The following is a 25,558-nucleotide window of genomic DNA, read 5'->3' on the forward strand; positions in this document are numbered from 1 at the left end:
TGTGTTCGTGAGGTCCCGTCGGGGAGAGACCGAGGACCGCGAGGAAAAGTGAGCGGTAAGGGGCCTGGCTGGCCTTCGCCCGGCCCACCCCTAGCCTTTGGCGCCCTTGAACCCGCCCCTCCGGATAGATCTCGGAGTGAGTTCCAGGCGCTCTTCGCTCGAGGTCCAAAGGCGCGGCGGCGCGGGCCATGGATCGCCTGGCTGCGCTGCGGGGCGCGAGGCTGCGGTGGGCGCTGCTGGGGACGCGGGTGGCCCTCCCTGGCCTCTGCCCGCACGGGGCCAGAGCCAAGGCCGCGATCCCCGCCGCCGTCCCGGTTACCGCCGAGACTCCTGGAAACGGGCCTGGCGACCGGAGACTGCGGACCCTGGAGGAGCTTCCAGGGCCCGGGCAACTGCGCTTCTTCTTCCAGCTGTTAGTGCAAGGCTACGTTCTGCGGTTACACAAGCTCCAGGTAATCGAGCTGGGGCGGGGGGGGGGGGGGGGCGCGGGTTGGTGCGCGGGGGCTCGCGGCCGGGGTGTGTTGGGGGGGTGAGCACCGGGACAGAGAAGCTGGAGATGGAGAGATGTTGGACAAAAAAGTGAAGGACACGAGAATTTAGCTCAGGACCAACTGGAGCTATGGTCCTAGACTGGACATCTGTAGGGATTATGTGTAAAAGGTAGACAGAACCCTTTGAACTGAAATGAATAGGTCCAGGAGTGGTAGGGCACCAGGGAGGAGGTGACTTGGGAGGCCAGGTTCCAAAATGAACAGAGGTTGAGAGAGGCAGGAACTGTCTTGGTAACAGAATGGCAGATGCAAGTGTCTAAGTTGCCAGATGTGGTAGAACCACTATTTAATTCCGGGATGATATTGGCTACCACAGACTTCTTCCAAAGGAAATGGCTTTGGGGAGGATTACAGACATCTCGCAATTTGCAAGATAGATTTTTCCATGGGGAGAAAAACGTCACTTCTCAGGGAGTGAAAGCAAAATCGTAGACGTTCAGGAAAACGTGCATTTTTTTTTTGTTATTAAGGAATCAATGTCCAGTAAGAAGAGTTTATTCAGTGGAACACTGAGGCAGGGATGGATGGATATCCCACTGTGAACGGACGGAAACTGGAAAACCCAATGTGGGTTAAGGTGGAGAGGTTTTAGGAAATGAACTGAAGAGATTCATCTGGGATCTGTCTTCCTCATGACTATTACAAAGTTATAAACCCATCCACTCTGCCCCAGGCATTTTTCCAAGTGCTGGGATTCATTGAGAGGTGACCAATGCCCTCATGGTTTATATGCTCAGTTGGAAGCTTACATCCCATGGTTTATATGCTCCTTTGAGGGAAGGAGGAGGACAAGGATATGAACAAGTCAATAAACAGCTCATTTCAGGAAGAGAACTTGAGTGCCCTGCAAGGAGAAGCCTGTCCAGCATTGGGGGTGGAGTGGGACCTTTGATTCATTTGCCCTCCACATGTGTGGTTCACAGTGATTGGCAAGAGGAATGGGCAAGCTCACCTGCTGGGCTGGTGAGCAGGCTGGTTACCATGTAGCTGTGCGGGCCAGTAGTCAAAAACTCAGAGGAGCTGTGGGCACTGGGGATAGGACAGGCCTTTGAGCAGGGCCTCGAAGGTCAGACTGAGGGCCCGGGTTCCTCTGAGGGGCTTCGATGGGCTCTTGAGCAGGCCTGGGGGCAAGATGGCCTCCAAGGGACACTGTCCAGGTTATGGTGTGTGCAGTAGGGTGGACTAGACAGGAGGGGTAGAGAGGGCCTCAGGTGACAAAGGCTCGGGTGTGGTGTATCCGAACCACCCTCCAGACAAAGCTGGACCAGGAGTTGAGGATGAGGGGGGAAAATGACTCTGAGGCTTTGAAGCACTATACTGACCGGTGTCTCTGCACCCACCCGGGCTGCTGCTGTCTCCTGGGGCTGCCTTTGTTAGCTCCTGTTCCGAGACTTGGTGGGCAGCTCCCAAGGCACTCAGAGATGGTTAAAAAATCATTCCTTCCGGGCTCAGCTTCAAGAAACCAAGTATGCCAAGAAACCAGAGTCCTGTAAACTTTTCCTACTTGATTTAACCTCTGGAAATATGAGAGGCCCAGTGAATGCCCCGAGGATGGCGACTAAGGATTTCTCATCACTTCTTAGGGAGAGTTTACTGGAAGGTTTTGCTTAGGATTATCTCTGGAGCAGTAACTACCAAAGAAATTCTAGACCATCCTAGGAGGTGGAGGAGGAAGCAGGAGAAAGCCAGGAATGTGTAATATTTTATTTTATTTTAATGTTATTTTATTTTATTTATTTGAGAGAGAGAGAGAGCCAGGAGAGAGGGAGAGAGAGAATCTCAAGCAGACTCCCTGCTGAGCGTGGAGCCCAACATGGGGCTTGGTCTCATGACCCTGAGATCATGACCTGAGCTGAAATCAAGAGTCGGACGCTTAACCGCCTGAGCCACCCAGGCGCCCCATTTACTCTTTCTTTGAGATGGATACCTAGAAGTAAATCCAGAGTCGTCTGCTTAACTGACTGAGCCACCCAAGAGCCCCAGGCATGTATAGCCTTTTAGAGCAGCCAGGGCTAGGATCTAAGAGAGCCCCCTGGCTCCAGCCCCTGTATCCCAGAGATCTGGAGTCACATGAACCTTCCCAGGGCATCGATGGAAAAATACATTAGCCCTTCCCACTACATGCGGCTGGTGTGAATTAATAAAGAGAGGAGTGCTGCACATCTATAAAACCCAGTTAATACCCCTATTGAGGAAGAGGATACATTTCAGTGACCCACTTTGTATCAGTTCAAGTTTATTTGGTTGCCACTCACCCTGGCTTCAGGTAGCTTTACTGGCTCCTGTAACCAGAAAGTGTAATAGTTGGATGCCCTCCAGCTATATGGTTTGCTCTGGAGATTCATGAGATCGTCAAAGCTATAGTTTTGTTTTTCTGCAGTTCTCTTGGCTCTGCTGTCTTGCAGAAGTTGGTTAACTGACCCGGGTTAATTGCCTGTCTCTGAACCCATCATGGTGGCCAGAGACATACTCTAATGAGCTTAGACACGTGCAGGCTCACCCCTAAAGCTGGGATTGGGGTCCCTTCCACCTAAACCATGTGAGTACTGCACAAAAGGCAGAGGACTGGAGCTGCTGGAAGGGCAGCTGACCATAATATCCCCCGGACCCTCAGTTGTCAAAAACTGCGCATCACACACAAAAATAATAAAATCAGCTCGGGGAAGCGTTGTAGGACTTAAGGGGTGGGGTGGGGATTGGAACATGTGAAAATCGTACTAGTCCATAAATGCAGTTCCCTTCTCTTTCTTAACTAAAATAATACCAAGAGTGCTAGAAAAATGAAATGTGAGCATACATTAAATTTATATGTAGATTTATATCAAATTGGTTTCTTTCAAAGAGGTCGGCCCAGAGAATGATGAGACCAGTTCCATATTCCGTAGTTCTTATCGTGGACTGCCTCGGTTGGCGACCCCTCGTGTGCCCCACAATGCCCTGTGCATGTAACTCATTTCATATGCATGGTTCTCTCTCTCTCTCTCTCTTTTTTTTATAGTTACACATATTTTTTCCTGTGATGAGAACTCTAAGATCTACTTTCTTAGAAACGTTCAAATATACAATACTGTATTAATAATTATAGTCACCAGGCTGAACATTACATCCCCCGGACTTATTTACTTTGTACCCGGAAATTTGTATCTTTTGACCCCCTTCACCCATTCCAGCCCCCTCCCACCTGCCACGGCTGGCAGCCACCAGTCTGTTCTGTGTATCTATGAATTCGGTTTTGTTTTGTTTTTAGATTCCACATGGAAGAGAGATCAGTCAATATTTGTCTTTCTCTGACTTATTTCACTTAGCATAATGCTCTCAAGGTCCATCCATGTTGTCATACATGTCAAGATGACCTTCTCTTGGGCGCCTGGGTGGCTCAGTTGGTTAAGCGACTGCCTTCAGCTCAGGTCATGATCCCAGGGTCCTGGGATCGAGTCCCGCATCGGGCTCCCTGCTCTGCGGGGAGCCTGCTTCTCCCTCTCCCACTCCCCCTGCTTGTGTTCCCTCTCTCGCTGTGTCTCTCTCTGTCAAATAAATAAATAAAATCTTTAAAAAAAAAAAAAAAAGATGGCCTTCTCTTGTGTGGCTGAATAATACTGCATTGCATATATACCACAATTTCTGTATCAATTCATCCATCAACGGACACAGATCACTTCTGGGTCTTGGCTCTTGTAAATAATACTGCCATGAACGTGGGATGCATAGATCTTTTGGGTTAGTATTTTCTGTTTTCTTTAGATAAATACCCAGAGTGAAATTGCTGGATTACAGGGTAGTTCTATTTTTGATTTTTTTTTTTTTAAGATTTTTATTTATTTATTTGAGAGAGAGAGAAAGCATGAGGTGGGGAGGGTCAGAGGGAGAAGCAGACTCCTCGCTGAGCAAGGAGCCCGATGCGGGACTCGATCCTGGGACTCCAGGATCATGACCTGAGCCGAAGGCAGTCGCTTAACCAACTGAGCCACCCAGGCGCCCCTATTTTTGATTTTTTGAGGAACCTCCATACTCTTCCACAAGGGCTGTACCAGTTTGCATTCCCACCAATGGGGCGCGACGGTTCCCTTTTCTCCACATCCTTGCCAACACTTGTCATCTCTTGTCCTTTTGAGGTTCATTCCAACAGGTGTGGGATGCTATCTCATTGTGGTTTTGATTTGCATTTCCCTGATGATGAGTGATGTTGAGGGTCTTTTCATGTACCAGTTGGCCATCTGTATGTCTTCTTTGGAAAAATGTCTACTCGGATCTTCTGCCCATTTGTGAGGCAGATGGTTTTCATTGATATTTTCTATTGTCTTTTTAGTCTCTATTTTATTTATTTCCATCCTGATCTTTGTTATTTTCTTCCTTCTACTAACTTTGGGGTTAGTTTGTTGTTCTTTTTCTAGTTCCTCGAGGTGTAAAGTTAGGTTGTTTATTTGAGATCTTTCTTGTTTCTTGATGTAGGCATCTATCACCATGAACTTCTCTCTTAGAATTGCTTTTGCTGTATCCCATAAATTCTGGCTTTTTCCACTCTTTCCGTCCTTTCCCTGAAGCCTGCATTCCCATTCTCCACTGGACATCAGCATCAAAGGCCAGATCAAAGGCCAGATGATCTGTGACCTTCTGAACCTGGCGGGCTTTGTTCGAGGATGTCATGTCCAGCTCCGGCAGCTCCAGCGCCAGGTCAGCCTCCTTGCTTGGCTGTGGCTCAGCCGGCAGCATGAGCAGCCCCATGGGGATTGTGGGAAGGAAGGGTGACCGGGCGCCCCCTCCTGCTCAGTCTCCCGTGCTGCACAGTCTGCCCCTATAATTTATGCATGCACCACTGCCCTGTCCGTGTCCCTTAAAGCATGTTTGGTTCCCCTGCTCGGGAATCTCCACAGGGCCTGGGCAATCAGCTTTTAACTCTTCACAGGGATGTCGGAGGCCCCAGCCTCCTTTTCCCAGGCGCCCCCTCCTCTTTCAAGGTTTAGGATGCTGTATTTCCATTTTCTTTCTTTCTTTCTTTTTTTTTAAGGTTTTATTTATTAATTTATTTGTCAGAGAGAGAGAGAGTAAGCACAAGCCGGGGGAATGACAGGCAGAGGGAGAAGCAGGCTTCCCGCTGAGCAGGGAGCCTGATGCAGAACTCGATCCCAGGACCCCAGGATCATGACCCGAAGTGAAGGCAGATGCTCAACCAACTGAGCCACCCAGGCGTCCCTCTTTTTTTTCTTTTTAATTTTTAAGATTTTTATTTATTTACTTGAGAGAGAGAGAGAGTGCATGAGCACAGGGGAGGGGCAGCAGCAGAGGGAGAAGCAGACTCCCCTCAGAGCAGGGAGCCCGATGTGGGACTTGATCCCAGGACCCTGAGATCACCACCCGAGCTGAAGGCAGATGCCCAACCAACTGAGCCACCGGCGCCCCTGTATTTCTATTTTCATTTGTCTTTAGGTATTTTTTGATTTTCTCTTTTGGTTTCTTCTTGGTTATTCAGTAGGCTGTTTAATCTCCACATTTTCGTGAATTCTCCAGGGTGTTAGATGTTTGGTTTTTTGGGGTTTTTTTGGTAATTGATTTCTAGATTCATACCCTTGTGGTGACAAAAGATGCTTGATAAGATTTTAATCTTCTTAAATTTGTTAAGACTTGTTTTGTGGCCTATCATGTGATCTCTCCTGGAGAATGTTCCTTGTGCACTTGAGAAGAATGTGGATTCTGTTGTGTTTGGATGGAATGTTTGGTATATGTCTGTTAAATCCATCTAGTCTGTTGTGTCATTTAAGGCCCATGTTTCCTTATTGATTTTCTGTCTTGGTGATCTGTCCAGTGGGGTATCAAATTCCCCTACTATTATTGTATCACTGCCTATTTCTCCCTTTAGGTCTGTTAATATTTGTTTTATATATTCAGGTGCCCATGTTTTATTTTTTATTTTTTATTTATTTATTTATTTTTAAAGATTTTATTTATTTATTTGACAGAGAGAGAGAGACAGCGAGAGAGGGAACACAAGCAGGGAGAGGGTCAGAGGGAGAAGCAGGCTTCCCGCCGAGCAGGGAGCCCGATGCGGGGCTCGATCCCAGGACCCTGAGATCATGACCTGAGCTGAAGGCAGTCGCTTAACCAACTGAGCCACCCAGGCGCCCCGAGGTGCCCATGTTTTATATCATCACCTGTTTATATGGCTTAGAGGCTGGGCTGATAAGTTCTGAGGCCTGGGCCTATGTCTTTCCCACCTCTTTGTCTCCCAATGCCAGAGACAGGCCTGGGTACAAGGAATGTTCTCAATAATGTTTAATAAAAAATAAATTTCAGGGGCGTCTGGGTGGCTCAGTCGGTTAAGCGTCCAACTCTTAACTTCAGCTGAGGTCATGATGTCAAGAGTCGTGAGATGGAGCCCCGCGTTGGGCTCTGTGCTGGGTGTGGAGCCTGCTTGAGATTCTTTCTCTTTCTCTGCCGCTCCCCACTCTCTCTCTCAGATAAAAAATAAAAATAATAAAAAATAATAAATTTCATGTAACAGCCAAGGGACTGGGATGGATACCGAGCAGTGGCTACATCTGGTGGCAGACTTTGAGTCTCTCCTCAGCTCTTGGGTCCGGGTTGTGTGACGTTAGATGGAGTAAAGAAGAGACAGTGAGGGCGGTGGGCAGATGGAGTAAGCCTGACCCTTCAGGTCTTAGCTTTTCGAGTTCAGAAACTAAATTTCTTTCTTTTTTAAGATTTTATTTATTTATTCATGAGAGACAGAGAGACAGAGAGAGAGGCAGAGGGAGAAGCAGGCTCCCAAGGAGCAGGGAGCCCTATGTGGGACTCGATCCCAGGACCCTGAGATCATGACCTGAGCCGAAGGCAGACGCTTAACCATCTGAGCCACCCAGGTGCCCCAGAAACTAAATTTCATCAACAAATTCAGGGACTGACCAACATTGGCCAAACCCACAGAAACAGATTGTGGACCGGAGTGCCCACATGTTTATTTACTGGAGAAGCTGGCCCTCTTGGGGATCCTAATACTCCATCGCATAGAAACCCTGTATTCTAGTTATCTATTGCTGTGTAACAACCTACTCCAAAACATAATGGCTTAAACCAACATTTTGTTACGCTCCTGATTTTGTGGGTCAGGAATTTGAGCAGTACACATCAGAATTGACTTATGTCAGCTTCACAGTGTAGTGGGCTTCAGTTTGGATGGCTAGTGATGGTTGGGATGGCTCGAGTGGGGTGTATTTCCGGGCCTCAGGCCTGGTTTTGGGCTGGCTCCCTCAGTTTTTCCCCATGTCACAACTCCTGGGCCTGGAATTTCCAAGATTGTTTCTTCAATTGCATGTTTGGTGCTTGGGCTGGTTTGGCCACATCAGCTGAATCTCTCTCTCTCTCTCTCGCTCTCTCTCCATGTAGCTAGCTTGGGCTTCCTCACAGCATGGTGGTCTCTGGATAGTGAGAGTTCTTACGGGGTACTGGCTTCCCCCAAAGTGAATTTCCAAGGGCTAGAAAGTGCATGTTGCCAGTTTCTTAAGTCCTGGGCCTGAAAACTGGCACAGCATCATTTCGACTGTATTCTACCCATCAAAGCAGTTACAGAGCCCGCCCAGATTCTAGTGGAGAAGACGTAGACCTCACCTCTTAATGGGAAGGGTGTCAACGAATCTCTGGCCATCTTTAATCTGCCACATCCTCTTCCTAGGATCCAGGTACCTAGAGACAGAAAACAGTCATTACATTAATGGATTGCTTGGTATGCAGAGACCCCAGAACGAAAGGAGTAGAATCGTATGGAAGGAAATTTCATCTAGGCTTTGGAGAAACCTGGTTGAATGTGACTCTCTTGTGCCTATCCATTAGATTAAGTATCTCTCTCTTGAGAGATGAATGCTGCCAAATTCTTGCTGCTTGGCTCCCCTCTTCTGGGTTTTGTAATGGCCACTCCCATTCTGTTAACACATTCTTTCTTCAGTTTGGCTAATACCATTGCTTGGGTGGATTTTCTGCCCCAGGACTCCTGTTACCATCCAGGCTTTCAGAGATTATCCTCTAGTTACCTTTATTTGGCTCTCAGTCTCATCTGGCAGACATGATAGGTTGTCCTTGAGACTATGGCCAAATTGGGTGGGTGACTTTTAAGCCTCAGGGGTGGGCAATTTGAAACCAGGTAGTAAGGTCAAAAGTGTGAATCATACCAACTTAGCAACTGCACTGTGGAATTTTTATCTTACAGATACAATTCTCTGGTCAAAGAGAATACCAAATAGTCAAGGTAGCAATATTTCTGACTGGGAAAGATTAGAATGACTTGCATGTCCCAGTAAGGGACTATTTGATTATAGTATCTTCATACAGTGGAATTTTATGCAACCGCTAAAACAGACCACAGCTCTATGTGTATTACTATGAATTGCCTGCTAAGAGATGAGAAGAAAGTAAGGCACAAAACTGTATCTATATGCATGCATATATTTAGTAGGCGCATAAAATCTCTCTGGGAGGACGCACCAGAACTTGGTAATGATGGTTGCCTCTGTGTGGGGTCTTGGCATTGGAGGCGAGATTTAGGAGGAAGTCTTACCTTTAATGTGGGACTGCTCTGGACCTCCACCAGGTTTTCTCTGTTACAATGAAATTACCTATTACAATAAAAACAACAGCAGCAGCCAAAGAATGGAAAGCAGGGGATAAGTGCACAGCTGACCACATGCTTCCTGGTCTAACATAATATTTTGAGGTCCTCTGATGGCCCTTCCTCTTGCACCCTTGTTTGGATCCGGGTCCTTACTTTGATTTCCACCTCTGTGCTACATCCTCTTTCCAGTTCTGTATCCGCTGGTGATTGCACGTTCCTTGTTATTGGAATACTCTCGTTGTTCCGCCCGCCTGAGACCAGCCCGGTGTGTAGGCAATGATAGGTGTAGTAGAATACTATTTCTGTAAATTAAAAAACCACACAAAAATACTATAGGCTATCATTGGACCCATATATATGTAGTAAAATTATATAAACATTGACAGAAAGGATACATTTCAAATTCAGGATAGTGGGTTGTTCTGGAAAGGGAGGGTGAAGGGAAGGATAAGGAGACTTTGAAGTGTTTTTTTTTTTTTTTTTTAATGTTTTCATTTTTGAAAAAGATTTGAAGCAAATATGACAAACGGTAACAGTTCTTAATTTTGGTGGGTGGGTGCGTGTGTATTTATAATGTTATTTTCTTTAACTATTCACATTAAAATATTCATAATAAAAAGTACAAGTACTCCTGCTCATCCTAAGTCCGCATGGAGCCACCGATCTCGGAGATCATTCAAGGCCAGGTCGAGAGCAGGGAGAACCGGGGAATGCTGTTAATTATCTAGCACCTTCTGTCTCTTGGAAATGTGAATTCCATTTGTGGGAGGGGGTTGGGGCTAAATTCCTGATGACACTTTGACAGTCCTGAGACATGACTGTCCCAGCGGGGCTCCTCTTCACCTCTGACCCCGAGTGGGCCTTCTTTCTGCCACATCTGTCAGTGTAGGCAAAGGAATGACCTGTGCCTACAGTTACCTCTCTCCTTCCGTTTATCCAACTGATGGCTGCCAACTTTTAGGGGCAGGCTTGTTGGTACCGGAAAAACAGTACATGGTGTTTGTGAGTTTACTTTTGTCCTCAGTGCTGTTTACTTGCTGTTTTCATGGTGTTGTGTTTTTTTTTGTTTTTTTTTTTGCTGTGCCGAGAGCCTCCCTGAGGAGTCCACTTGTCAGTACACTGAACAGGCCATTAAGTAGGAAAATAGAATATTGCGATGTGGTATCAATTTTTCCCAGGGGAGATTTTAGATGATTTTAATGTTCTTTTTCCCCCCCCCTCTGGTAACAGCTTTATGGAGATATAATCACGTGCCATGTCATCCACCCCATTGAACAATTACATGGTTTTAGGAGATTCACAGGCTTGTGCAACCATCACTACGTCAATTTTAGAATATTTTCATTGCCCCAGAAGGAAACCTTGTGCTCTTTAGCGTCACCTGGGCCCCATTTCCTCATTAGCCCCTGGCAGCCACTAATCTATTTTCTCTCTCCATGGATTTGCCTATTCTAGATATTTCGTACAAACGGACTCTTTGGACATGTGGTCTATTATGAGAGGCTCCTTTCACTTAGCGTGCCATTTTCAAGGTTCATCCACGTCGTGGCCTGTATCGGCACTGTGTTCCTTTTCGTGGCTGACTAATATTCCATTGTGGGGATACGGCACAATGTGTTCTTTCCCCGTCTATTGATGGAGGTTTGTGTGGTTTCCACTTTGGGGCTCAGTATTACTTTTTGAGTTTTCAAGGTACACACGACTGTCAAAAATAAGCCGGTGGACATTAAAGTGGTGAAAACAGATTTTATTCAGTAATGAGTGACAGGAGGGGAAAGAAATTAAATTCCTTTCTGGTTTGTGCGGGGGGAGTGACTGGGCATTTTCGAGGGAGAGTGAGAGAGCGGGGAGCGGGATGGGGGGGGCTTGAGCAGAGACAGGGAAATGAAAAATTACAAAAGCAGGAAGCGGGGCACTTGGTCCATGTGAAACTCATCTGGTTTGTTAACCGGTGCTTATCAAAGTCAGACTCCCACATTTCCTCAGAGACTGGACACAGGGGCCTTATTTTTAGGTGTTGGCGGGAACAAACAAGAAATTCTTTTGGCAGCTTTGAGTTTTCTCAGGCAGGCCTTTCTCCTAAGGATGAAGGTCATCCTAGGGATGCTACTCTGAGCTATTAGATGTCGGTGTGTTCAAATCTTTCTCGGCCCCAGCTGAGGCCTAGCTGAGAAGAGGCCTGGGGAGAGCCTGACCAGGTCTGGTTAAGGACTGAATCTCTATCCTATCCCAAAGCTGAGTTTCCTAACTTTGTTTAGGTCCCTGACCTTTTAAAAATCTGAAAGTTACAGCCCTTTGCAACAGCAAAAAATGAGTCTATATACAACATATTACATAGAATTGCAGCTTTCCCTCCCACCCCCCAGCCTGTCTGCACACCCCAGGTAACCACCCCTTACCTAGAGGCAGATTAGTACGTTCTAGGCACTATGCCTAAAATTTGGGTAATGGCCATTATGACCTGCCTTGAGTTATTTATCTTAACGTATGGGTAGCCACAGTGTACCTTTGGGATCAACTAATAGTCTAGTTCTCTTATTTAACTGATGAAGTGTCAAAGAGGAAAAGGCAAAGCTAAGGCTTGACTGATTTAATCAGTAAAGATACAACAAGCCACTTACAGATTTAGACATTTTATTTCTTACATAGTAAAAGGAAGAATAAGCAAAGGTACCAGCTCCCCGGGAACCGCATCCCACACATTCAAAAGGACAATACTGAAACTTTTCCCACCAGATCAGTGCAATGTGAGTTACAGGGTACCCTGTTGCTGAGGCATTCCTTCTAGACGGCAGCCAAGGGCATTTCTCTTCGGTGGCTCTTGTCTGGGTGGGGGTGGGCAGAAAGCCAGCACTTCATCAGAACCTGGGAGGTGATGAGGAACTATTTCATGACAACCTCCCAGGGGATATTAGGAAGGTGAGTGGGAGGTGGCCTTATAGCAGCTCCTTATAGAACATTCTCTCATATTCCAGGAAGATGGCAGAGTATTCTGCCAAAAGTCATGCTATGGCTCAAGTCATCGCATGCGTGGATATGTCCGGGGCTATTCCATTATTCTCCCCTGACCTTTCACATATCCAGATATGAGAGAGAATTCTCAGCGATGTGAATACCCCACCAGATAAATAGTCCAGTTCTACTGATAGGAGCTCATACCAAATCGGCCGTTTGTCTTCAGCAACATCAGATGAGAGTCACCACACCCTCCACTCCCTGGAGGCTGACAGGGCCTATTTGGAGTATATACTGCGGTCAGGTCCGCACCCGAGGGTAGCCAGAGGTGTCAGCGACCACGCACACCCCACCCAGCCGGCCTGGGAAGTCGTGGGCATTACGACTGCCCATCACCACCAGTGCTGAGAGTTTAGAGCAGCCCATGACAAATGAACAAAAGAGGCCAACAGTAACAGGATGAAGCTAAAGAGACCAAATCAGGGGCGCCTGGGTGGCTCAGTTGGTTAAGCGACTGCCTTCGGCTCAGGTCATGATCCTGGAGTCCCGGGATCGAGTCCCGCATCAGGCTCCCTGCTCAGCAGGGAGTCTGCTTCTCCCTCTGACCCTCCCCCATCTCATGCTCTCTCTGTGTGTCTCATTCTCTCTCTCAAATAAATAAATAAAATCTTTAAAAAAAAAAAAAAAGAGAGACCAAATCAGTGTCCAGAAAGTTAATCTTGTTCTGTTGTCTTTACTGGAGGCTGACCATTTCTGAAATCAGTGTCTCTTGGGAAGTTTATAACAGTTTTTAGATTGAGATTCTGTTTGGCCGGTGGTCAAGTTGAGGGTGGTGGCAGTCTGGGTTAAATTGGCCAGATGTCAATTAGATGCCATCTTGTCTGTAGATAGATGCTGAGAGAGAGAGAGATTAGTAGTCCTTCCTGCACCTCCAACTACCAGGGGATGGTCCCTGATCTCCCACAAGCCAGAGGTATCCCTCTTTCCACAGCCGTGTGACCAATGACCATTTCTTCTAGCAATCACTTCACCTTTTTGTCCCAGTCTTTCTTTTGTCTTACTCTCACACGAACCCTGGTTTCTCATGAGGTGCTTCAGTCATTTCTCCTTATCTACCAGCTACCTATTCTAGAACATCTCCGAACCCCCATGGCAGGACCATCTGGGGAGTCGTCACGTCATAGTCATGACCATTATCGTCAACATCTATTATTGCCCAAGAGCAGCAAACACAGCTGATGGCAAGAGAAGTACCAGGTTAGAGTCGTTCACTCCCTGACTCTTCTTGCTGCATGCAAATTCCAGGAACCTTGGTTTTCCAAAGGGCAGGTGTGGGAAGAAAAATGGTAGAATGAGAAGAGTTAATTATGTGGCTTGGGTCCCTTACAGCTTATCCAGGCCTCTCGAGAGGATGGTAGGGGACCTCTACAGTCTGTGTGCCAGGACAGGCTAGCGCTGGTACTCCTCACTACGTGCCCCCACATTTCCTTTACCGCTGGACTGTTTAGCGGACAGTCCGGACATATTTGCCAGGCTTCTTTGGCTTCACGTGCCGGAGTCACTACGCCTTGTTTGGGGGCCAAGTCTTGAATTGTAGATGGATTACCATGCCCTGTGCAATGGTGTACCCAGGTGGCTAGGGTCCTTACATGGGCATCACAGTTCCCCTCCGCTTGCTGATTCCACTGATGTGTGTTCATCCAAGGAAACCTTTACCATGGGCATCCACCTGGGGCACGGACAGAGGGTGTGGGTCTTGTGTGATCTGCTGCCATAATGTTCCTTACCAGAGAGCCTGAGACTTGTTCATCCAGGCATTCCACTGCCAAACATCAGCTCACAGGGATCAGGAATCAAGGGAAAATGTGGCAAGGTGCATTTTGGGAGGGCTCTTCCAGAACAAGTACCATAGCTCCCAACTCTGCCTGTTGAACAGCGAATGTTCTCTTTCCCGCATGTAGTTGTAAGCAGTTTTCTTTGGGGCTACACAGCAGCAGCCCAGTATCCCCCCCTGGCCCTCAACTTAGCTGATCTGTCCATGAACCAGGCTCAGGCTTTGCCAGGAACCTCAGTGCGGCGAGGCCTCCAAGAAATTTGAGGGCTGGCCTGGACCCTGCATCTGAATCAACACATCTGGGGGGCGACGAGCCACTTAATGGCTGGTGGACGACTTCCCTGGATGTACCACTGCCACGTAATAAGGGACGCTTGTTAGGCCATGCCCACTTCGTTGGTGTTCTCATTTCTGACCCATCTCATGGGATGGACCCCAGGTAGAGCCACGCTTTGCTGTGTTGGCCTGTCCGTGGGCACTAGCTCTGGGTAACAAGCCAGTAACGGTCTCTCACGTGGGGTATTCCAGGTCCTGATGACAGGCGAGGGTCACGTCCAAAACCCTAGAGAACCAGTGTCCCATGGCCACGTCCTTTTGCTGCAAAACTCTGTCTGCATGTCAGTCACTGACCCGTGTAGCTCAAATGGCGAGTAAGGGTTGACCCAAGTGGAAGGGCAGTCTGTACTGTTGGATTGTTTGTTTGTTTTTCTAAAAAAATACAAATATACATCTATCTATCTGTCATCTATCTATCTTAGTGACCTCAACACCCAGTGCAGGGCTTGAACCCATGACCCTGAGATCAAGCATCGCAGGCTCTTCTGACTGAGCCAGCTAGGTGCCCCCGGATTGTTTTCTTAAGCACCATGTTTGTCTGTACTAGTTCTTTGATCCAGACCGTGATCTTCCCTTCTACCCCTTCCCTTTCCCTGGAGTCCTGTACTACTTTATTGATTATTGATAACACATGACTAAGCTGAGAGAACAAGGTGGACTCCCATTGGTCCACTCAGCGCACCACCATTGTTCTAATCATGGCGTTTCCCCACTGGGAACATCCCTTACAGTGTACAGAAGCATGAGATGTACTTAACACACCTATTCCCACAATACATTCAGTAATATCCATGACAACCATTGGAGTGTGTATTGGCTCAAAAAAGGTCACCCATGGTAATCGTTAACTTTATGTGTCCTCTTGGCTAGGTTATGATGTTTGGTGAGACACTGGTCTAGATATTGCCATGAAGGTATTTTGTGGGTGCGATTAACATTTAAATCAGTACCCCTTGAGTAGAGCAGTTTACCCTCCATGATGTGGGTGGGTGGGCCTCATCAAATCAGTTAATGGCCTTAAGTGAAAAGACTTAATGTCCCCAGAAGAAGAAGAAGGAACTCTGCCTCCAGACTGCCTTCAGACTGAAGACTACAACATCACCTCCTGCTGGAATTTACAGCCTTCTGGCTTGCCTTATAAATTTCAGACTTGTTAGCCCCACAATTGCATGAGCCAGTTCCTTAAAATAAATCTCTCTTTATATATACATATACCCCAGTGGTTTTGTTTCTCTAAAAAGGCCTGATTAATACACCCACAAAATTATATCTGTCCATTGTCCAATTTGAGAGTCATTTCCAAATCCAGCTGAGGTAATTTTTCAGCCATGCCCATGGGTATTTCTCAGCATCCTAGTGACTTGTGCCCAGAGTCCAAAAAGGCTGAAAAATTCTGACAGCCTTGGTTGCCATCAAGTCCCGAACCCATCTTAGCCAGTGAGTGCATAAGAACCCTGGTCCTCCTTAGGGAAGGAGGGACTTGGGTCTCTGCCCTAGTCCTGTTTATTCTTGAAAGGGGTAAGATCTGGGGGGAGGGGCGGGGTGGAGGCACTGGATCAGCAGGGCTCCAAACTGCACAAACCTCAGCAAGGGCATCTCGATCCTCTTGGCCGTCCTCCTGTTTGTCCACAGTAAGTGCCAGTGGTGACTGGGGATTCTTCTCTGTTACAACCTGGGTCTTTCAGTTTTGTAGCCCTCTCATGGCCTGGTAGCGAGAGAGAATTTCCTTCCTGGACAAACTCTCAGTCTCCAATTCAGTGTCATCCTGGCATAATAACCAGGTCCATATGATCCTACATTCTGGTTGCCTGTATTCCTATGTTGTCCCCGTGTGTTCGTTTGCGAGGGCTGCCATAACAAAGGACCCCAAGCCAAGTGGCTTAAACAACAAAGATGTACTGTCGCACGGTTCTGGAGGCCAGAAGCCCTGGATCAAGGTGTTGGCAGGGTGGGTTCCTTCTAAGGGCTGTGCAAGGAGGATCTTTTCCAGGCCTCTCTTCTTGCCTGGTAGGAGAGTTGTCTTCATGTTCACCTGCCATTCTCCCTGTATGCGTGTGTGTCTGCATCCAAATTTCCTTTTCTTAGGACACCAGTCATAATGGATTTGGGCCCACCCTTGTGTTCACTGGATTACTTCTTTATTCTGTCTTAAAACAAGGTCACGTTCTGAGGTACTGCATGTTGGGACTTCAACATATGAATTTGTGTGGGGGGGGCACATTTCAATCCATAACACCCCCCCTTAGCCTGAGGGGCATTGACCTCACTCTCTGTCTAGGCTTCCATTCTGGGAAGTTTGTTTCCCAGAGATGAATAGTTTTCCAGAGTCTGTCTTTGGGGTGCAAGAGCAGATTTAACTGTCCCCTAAAGCCTGATGGTGCCCCTTGAACAAACAACTCAATCTAACCGTAAGTGACTATCTGATCATCCAGGCACTCATGTTTTCCACTATAAATCCAGCTGTGGTTACAGCGTCCCAAGAGAAGTTATGGTTTCCTCCCTTGTCATCCCTGGGTGCTTATCAGATGATGGTTTCATTATGGGTGGAAGGACCCAATGCAACAAGCCCTGATCAGTCTTCACCTGTCCTTCCTCCATCACCTAAGGAATTTGTGTTCATGGCCAGGGTGTCTAAGGAGCATGGGGTTGGTCATTAGGTGACATGTTGATTTCCATTCCTTCTCATCTGGCGGAACTGGTGTGGCTTTCTTATCTACTACCTGGTGCAACCAAATTTCCAGAGTCTCATTAGGCTTTTGCCCAAATTGCTCCCTAATTTCTCCTTTCCTGCTCATTTTAAGAGGACACTTCAGTACATCTCTGGGGAACTGACTGCCCTCGATGACAGGGGGTATTTTACTTCTAGCCACAGCCACCCGTCCGATGGAAACAGTGTTGCTTTCCTTGGTGATAAGGAACAACTGTGGAATGCTTTTTAAACATTTTATGGGCCCCTCTCCCCTTTTGCTCTGAAAACCAACACAACTCACCAGGGCTCTCGGGAACCATGCTTAAGAACCTTTTGTCGCCTTGTCACTAAACACACCCACCAGGTCTGCTACTGCCTACCGGGATCCTATTGCAGTCTTCGCGAGTTGGCCTGTGGGGTCTCACTGTCTTTTTCCTAAAAGGATGCTGTGACTTCATCAGCTTTGGTGAGGAGGGTTTAAAAACCACATGTAAGTCCATCTGTCAGGAGCAGTGGAGTGACACCCCAGGTACTGTGGTTCTTTTTTGCGGGAGCAACTTTTTTTAAAGAAGATTCATTTATTTATTTGGCAGAAAGACAGAGAGAGCGCACAAGCAGGGGGAACGGCAGGCAGAGGGAGAGGGAGATGCAGGCTCCCCGCTGAGCAAGGACCCCCCCCCCCCCTCCGGGATCATGGCCTGAGCCGAAGGCAGGCGCTTAACTGACTGAGGCACCCAGGTGCCCCGCAGGGGCAACTTTTATATCAGGAATATACCGCTTTTTAGTTGGTAAAAGACAGCAGTTTTTCTCTGACTGCTAGAGGGATTCCATGCTGTCACTTTACCAACATTGTTGCCAAAACTACTTGGCAAGCGGACTCTGAATCTTACTGGTCATTCCTACTGAGACCTTCAACTTGCCAACCAACAAGACATCATTATACAATGAAAAGTTGAGACATCAGAGGAATGTTCGTAACACCTTAGGAACACTGTCAGGGAGACGTCTCAATACTGGTCACACATTTTGCAACAGTCTGTAGGAGGAATCGCCTTGGGGACCTCTCATGGAAGGACTTTCTCCTTTTGTTCTCTCTTGGAGGCCATTCTTGTCCCAAACCATCAGTCGCTTTTTACGGAAGCACAGACCAAGGGGTTTAAGTCAGGCACTTCAGTGAGCAGTGGCTGGAAGGTCAGGGGAGAAGGGGCAGCGCAGGGGGACAGCTCCAACAGAAGGACAGCTTTGCAGTTAATTTCAATTTTCAGTGGCCTTTGTTTTTTTTTTAAGATTTATTTATTTGAGAGAGAGAGAGTGCGTGAGAGTGAGCGGGAGGGGGGTGTGAAGGGAGGGGCAGAGGGAGAGAACTCAAGCAGACTTCCCATTGAGCACGGACCTCCCTCTGGGGCTTCATGTCATGACCCATGTGAGATAATGACCTGAGCCAGAATCATGAGTTGGAAGGTTAACTGATTGAGCCACCACAATGCCTTTTCAGTAGCCTTTTATTAACGGGATGGATAGGACAGTGGGAAGACCCCTACTCCTCTGCCTTCTCTCCCCTACCCTGGCCCATGCCATCCACCAGTGGGAGGACCCTTCCCTGCCCGCCCCCCCAACACACACTTAGCCCAGAACATGTGCTCCTAGATCATGGGTTCTGCTTTGTCTCCAAACCTGACCACGTGGTCCCAGTTCTCTAAAAGGGCATTGTAACCTTAGCAGCCCCATGTTAGGCACCAAATGTGTCCAGTTCACTCTTTAGACAAGGCAAGGCCAAGACATAACCGATTTTTCTGGTAAAGATGTCACGGGCCACATTTAGATTTCGACAGTTCATTACTTACATAGTCAGTGAAAAGAAGAATAAGCCAAAGGTGCCAGCTCCCCAAGATCCTTGTCCCACACATGCAGAAGGACAACCCCGAAACAAAAGGGGTACCCCATGGTGGAAGTGCCCCTTCTAGATTTCAGCTAGGGGGCGTTATATTTTGCAGCTCTTTCCTGAGGGGTGCGGGGCAAAAAGCACACATCAGAGCCTGGAGGAGAAGCTGTAGGTCTCCTGACGGCCTCCCAGGGGACATAGGGAGGCAAGTGCTAGGTGTCCTTGTGGAGGCTCCTGGTCGGCCTCCTGTCCCAGGAGGGTCACAGGGCATTCAGCCCAAAGACCCAGGGAAGGCTGGGTTCCAGCCTTTGTGTTTATAGATACACACAAGGTCGGGAGGGTGCCATAGTGAAGCTGTCATCCAGTAAAGTGACAAAGCCTGTTAGTGTTGGGGCTGGAACTAGAACAAAATCTCCTGCCAGGCAGTCCCTGCTCCCTGCACTGATCCTGCCAGCTGTGGATGAGAGAAAAACACACAACAGCAACAGGCTCTTTTTTGCTGTAAAAAGTACTCTTGTTTTTTGGAAAAAATCACATAAATATGAGTTATGTGCTAATTATTTATGACTGCATACCACCTGTAGGAGAAAATGTCATTTCGACATGGCTGATGTAATTTTCAGATATTAAACAATATTCTGCACACATTAACGTGTGTTTATTGTAGAGAAATCAGAAGATATAAAGACACAAAGAGAAGAAAATCCAAAACTTCCATAATCCCCAAACCCTGCACAGGTCACAGTGCCTTGTGCACATAGGTGCTTGATAAACATTTGTGAAATGAATACATAAATACAGACACCTGATCTTAGTGATAAGTAAGCATTATCCCTGTTTGCTTATCCTTGGTGAATAGATTTCCACACTTTCCCCGATGTGTCATCAACATTTATATATATTTTTTTAAATGAAAGCACACCATATACTCTCTTTGGTAAACCTGCCCTTTATTAAAAATAAATATGGGGGCACCTGGATGGCTCAGATGGTTAAGCAACTGCCTTCGGCTCAGGTCATGATCTCAGGGTCCTGGGATCGACCCTGCGTCGGGCTCCCTGCTCAGTGGGGAGTCTGCTTCTCCCTCTCCCTCTGCCCCTCCTCCATGCTCATGCTGTCTCTCTCTCTCTCAAATAAATAAAAAAAAACTAAAAATAAATAAATATGCATACCTTTCTATATCAACAAACACTTCTATAATAATTTTTAATGGCTGAATAGTGTTCTAGCGTATAGCTTCACCAGAATTTGCTGAACCTTACTGTTATATATTTAGATTTTTTTTTATTTGTAAAGCTTTCACAAATATATCTATCATTAAATATCATGCCCATCCTGAATTAGTTCTGCAGAATAAACCCCTAAAATGGAATTGTTGTGTAAAAGATTTTGTTCAGAGGTTTGGTATGTATCACCTGCCAAATTGTCCTTTGGGAAAGTTGTAAACACAGTAGTTTAGCACAACAGAAGGCATTTTCAGAGACTCTGCCACTATGTCCTTCCTGGAACAAATAAACAGACCCACAAATACCCCCCAAAGCTTGATCCTTTGTCCTGGGTTAGGAGCTGACAGCAGAAAGGAAAGGTTGGTCTGATTCTCTTTCCTCCTTGATCTACAAGAGAGAAAACCTTGGAGGCAAGGAAGAACCAACTCAAGGGAACATTCCTTAGCCTCTTTCTGTTCTCTCTTTTCTGAGGGGCAATTTTTTGTTCACAGCAGGTTCTTGCTGAGGCTTTGGAGGCTTTTTTTTTTTTTTTAAGTAGGCTCCACACCCAGAGTGGAGCGCAACCTGGGGCCTGAATTCATGACCCTGAGCTCAAGACCTGAGCTGAGATCAAGAGTCAGTTGCTTAACCAACTGAGCCACCCAGGTACCCCTGAAGGTTTTAAATATCACAAACTTGGGCGCCTGGGTGGCTCAGTTGGTTAAGCGACTGCCTTCGGCTCAGGTCATGATCCTGGAGTCCCTGGATCAAGTCCCGCATCGGGTTCCCTGCTCGGCAGGGAGTCTGCTTCTCCCTCTGACCCTCCCCCGTCTCATGTGCTCTCTCTCATTCTCTCTCTCTCAAATAAATAAATAAAATCTTTTAAAAAAAATCATAAACTTCTGGGCTTTTTGTTTTGTTTTGTTTTAGGGGAAATTCACATAATACAATTAATCATTTTAAAGTGAACAATTCAGTGGCATTTAGTGTATTCTCAGTGTTATGAAACCACTACCTTGCCCTAATTTCAAAACTTTTTCAATACCCCAGAAAAACACACTGTCACCAATCAGTCTCTCCTCATTCCTCTCTCCTACTGCCCCTTGATAATCATTAATCTGCTTTCTGTCTCTATGGATTTGCCCATCCAGATAAATCATAAAAAGGATCATACAGGGGTGGCTGGGTGGCTCAGTCGATTAAGCGTCTGACTCTTGATCTCAGCTCAGGTTTTGATCTCAGGGTCATGAGTTTAGGCTCAGCATTGGGCTTTATGCTGGTGTGGAGCTTACGTTAAAAAAAAAAAAAAGGATCATTCAGTAAATTACCTTTTGCGTCTGACTTCTTTCACTTAGCACATGTTTTTTTTTTTTTTTTTTTAAAGATTTTATTTATTTATTTGAGAGAGAGAGAGAATGAGAGACAGAGAGCACGAGAGGGAAGAGGGTCAGAGGGAGAAGCAGACCCCCTGCTGAGCAGGGAGCCCGATGCGGGACTCGATCCCGGGACTCCAGGATCATGACCTGAGCCGAAGGCAGTCGCTTAACCAACTGAGCCACCCAGGCGCCCCAGCACATGTTTTTAAGATTCACCCAAATTGTAGCATATATCATATTTTATTCCTTTTTATGAGTGAATAATATTCCATTGTATGTGTAGACCACAATTTGCTTATTCACTCATCAACTGATGACATTTGGGTTGTTTCCACCTTTCAACTATTATGAATAATGCTGCTGTAAACATTCGTGTCCAAGTCTCTGTGTGGCATATGTTTTCATTTCTCTTGGGCATATCCTTAGCAGTGGAATTGCTGGATCATATGGTAATTCAATGTATAACCTTGGAGACCTGCCAAATGGTTTTCCAGAGCATCTGCACCATTTTTACAATTCCAGTGTACAAGGGTTTCAGTTTCTTCACATGCTCACCAAAAACTTGTTATTTTCTGTTGTTTTGGATTAAAGCCATCTTAGTCAGTGTGAAATGGTATCTTATTGTGGTGTTGATTTGCATTTCCTTAATGACCAATGGTGTTGAATGTGCTTATTGGCCATTTGTGTGTCTTCTTTGGAGAAATGTCAAATCCTTTAACCATTTTAAAATTGAGCTGTCTTCTTATTGTTGGTTTTTTAAAGACTTCTTTGTATATTCTGGATATCAAACTCTCATCAGACATATGATTTGCAAATATTTTCTCCCATTCTATTAATGGTCTTTTCACATTCTTGATAATATCTTTTGATGTGCAAATATTTTAAATTTTTATGAAGTCCTGTTTATCTTTTGTTTTTCTTTTATTGCTCATGCTTTTAGTGTCAAATTGAAGAATCTGTTGCCAAATCCAAGGTCATGAAGATTTGCCTCTATGTTTTGTTCTAAGAGTTTTAAGTTTTAGCTCTTATATTTAGGTTGTTGACCCATTTTGAGTTAATTTTTGTATATGAAGGGAAGTAGGGGTCCAACTTCATTCTTTAGCACTTGGTTATCTAGTTGTTTCAGCATCATTTGTTGAGGAGGCTCTTCCTTCTCTCTATTGAATGGTCTTGGCACTCTTTACAAAAATCCATTCACCATAGATGGTGAACTGTCAGTTCTTATCCATTGGTGTATATGTGTATTCTTATGCTACTGCCACACTGTTTTGATTATTGTAGCTTTGTAGTAAGTTTTAAAATTAGGAGGTGTAAATCTTCTAATTTTGTTTTTCTTTTTCAGTATTTTTTTATTCTAGTCAGGGCCTTGATTTTCCATTTCTACAGAAAAGGTCATTGGCATTTTGGTGAAGATTGGATTGCATCTGTAGACTTTGGGGAGTACTCCATCTTAACAATATTAAGTCTCCCTATCCATGAACATGGGCTATCTTCCCATTTATTTAGTTCTTTAATTTCTTTCAGCAGTGTTTTGTAGCTTTCAGTGTACAAGTGTTTCACCTCCTTGGCTAAATTTATTCCTAAGTATTTTATTCTTTTGGATGCTCTGTATTAGTCTTCTCTGGCTGCTATAACAAAATATGACAGGTAATAATAAGACACCAAAATATGGGTGTCTTAAACAATATAAATTTATTTTCTCACAGTTCTGGAGGCTGGAAGTCTGAGATCAGGGTGCCAGCATGGTTGGTTTCTGGTGACAGCTTTCTTTCTGGCTTGTAGACGGCCACCTTTTCCCTGTGTCCTCACATGGCCTTTCTTGGTGTCTACGTGCAGAGAGAGAATGCTCTCTGATGTCTCTTCTTATGAGGACACTAATCCTATTGGATCAGGGACTCACTCTTATTTAATCTTAATTACTTGTTTAATCTTACTTCCTTAGAGGCTCCATCTCTAAATACAGCCACACTGGGGGGCTAGGGCTTCACCATATGAATTCCCCCAAACACAAATATTCAGTCCAGAACAGATCCAATCCTAAATGGAATTATTTTCTTAATTTCCTTTTCAGATAACTCTTCCAGGCTTTTACAACTAGTGGCCACTCCTTTGGAGCCACTGTTACCAGTTTCCTGTGAATCTCCTTCCCCACCTCCTTTCTGTGTGTCTTTGTTTCTGTCTGCAACTTGTGTTGTCTGCAACCTTTTTTCTCCACCTGATTCATTGACAACTGTTAAACAATAAGTGTCTAAAATGTGCCTAGTGGTATGTCAAGCAATATGGGAAGCAATAAAGAAGTATGACGTGGTTCCTGCCCTCGAAGATTTTCCATCTAGTTGAGGAGACAAGACATAACTAGGGAGTAATTTATAAGCAACTCCACTGTGTGGCTCATGCATTAAGATGTAAACTTTGTAAGGGTAGGTGTTCCTGCTGTGCTCACAGTTGTATCCTCAGCCCCGAGATCAGTATAGAAGGAAAGGACATGAGCTCAATAAATGAATGTTGAGTGAATTCATCACTCTCCCCCTTCAGAATCTCACTTGGTGGAAGCTACCCCTCCCATTCATCCTGGAAGATGATCCCTAGGGGACTGTGTTCTGCAGAGTGGCACTTGGACAAGGATTTATCTGAGAACCTTGAGGCTCTCTAACTGGCTCAGGTTACGGCCTAATCGTAGGTTCACAGACACAGCTCACTCTTTCAGCAAGTATTCTGGTGTCTTTCTAAAATAAGTTCTTACATAAATAGATCCCAGTTAAGTTCCACTGAGTAAACTGAGAAGAGGAATATGAAAGAAGAGGGAAGAAAGCATGGCCCACGCAAAGGGGGGAATGTCTCAGAAACCTGGAAATTGACAGCCAGGGAGAGGTGCCAGAGGCTTTGGATTCCGGAGAAGAAGCCAATCCCCAAGTAAATGATGATTGCTCTAGTCTTTTAAAACATGAATTTTTTTTTCTGATTCCAAGATCATGGAAGAACATCTGAAAAGCAAATTACAGTGTAAAGAAGGAAGTAACCTATCTCCAAACCATGACTCAGCGATAACCCCTATTTGCATTTTTATAAAACTGTTGCATGTAATTGTATTTGAACTTAACACAAGGAAAAGAAACCAAACTTCAGATAAGTATTTTTTTCAAAATGAGATATTGTTTCTTAAGAAGAGTCCTCTAAAATTAAGGAATTAGAGTCGTATTAAAAGGTTGGGGTTACAAAACAACAACAAATAAACCACCACCACCAACAACAACAAAAAGGTTGGGGTTATTGTGGAGGTTCTCAACCTGCGTGGTTTTGCCCCTCTGGGGACATTTTGGCAATGTCTGGAGATGTTTTTGATTGTCACAACTTGGAGGGCACAGAGATGCTCGTGGGTAAAGGCCAAGGATACTGCTAAACATCCTACAGTGCACAGGACAGTCCACCACAATAAAGAATCATCCAGCCCCAAATGTCAGTAGTGCAGTGAGGAACCCTGATTTATTGCATAGTTATGTTGGTTTTAAATAATGCATATTTTTAAAGGGCCTAAGTTTGTTTCTGGTTAGTAGGACATAGTTTTCTCAGGGATCAGTAGAGTAAGTGGTTGAGAGCATGACCTCCATCTAGGTGGTCTTAGTTTGAATTCTGATTCTTCTGCTTCCCAGTAATGTGACCTTGGGCAACCTCCTTGGGCCTGAGTTCCCTCATCTACAGAATTGTGGTAATGTTACACCCCCTCATACAGCTGTAGTGAGGACTGAATTTCTAAATAAGTAAAGTACTTGGAACGGTGTCTGGTTTATGCTAAGCTCCATGGAAATATTTACTGTTATTATCATTATTATTATGTCATTAATATCATTAATGAATCAACTGGAAACACAAATTAAAATTTACATTTAGGATAATTCTCCTAAGGGATTCAGTACAGGAAAACAGACATATAAGGACTTTCAACTTTTTTTTTTTTTTTTTAAGAGCCAGAGAGAGAGGGGTTGCACAGAGGGAGAGGGAGAGAAAGAATCCCAAGCAGGCTCCACACCCATTGCAGAGCCCATCGTGAGGCTCAATCCCACAACCCTGAGATTTTGACCTGAGCTGAAATCAAGAGTTGGAACATAACCAACTGGGCCACCCAGGCGCCCCCAT

At 45.7% G+C, this 25,558-nt stretch overlaps 1 protein-coding gene across 1 annotated transcript in view; it reads left to right on the forward strand.

The window, feature by feature from the left end:
* Positions 1-158: 158 nt before the first annotated feature.
* The window catches only part of LOC110592102 (sterol 26-hydroxylase, mitochondrial), a 33,662-nt gene continuing 8,262 nt past the window's right edge, over positions 159-25,558 (forward strand). The window contains exon 1 of the mRNA XM_021703057.1: positions 159-452. Coding sequence (XP_021558732.1) covers positions 189-452 — 264 coding nt within the window. The 5' untranslated portion in view covers positions 159-188. The remainder of the gene's footprint in view (positions 453-25,558) is intronic.

The sequence above is a fragment of the Neomonachus schauinslandi genome, chromosome 3 (assembly GCF_002201575.2).
Source record: "Neomonachus schauinslandi chromosome 3, ASM220157v2, whole genome shotgun sequence".
Taxonomy (NCBI): Eukaryota; Metazoa; Chordata; class Mammalia; order Carnivora; family Phocidae; genus Neomonachus; species Neomonachus schauinslandi.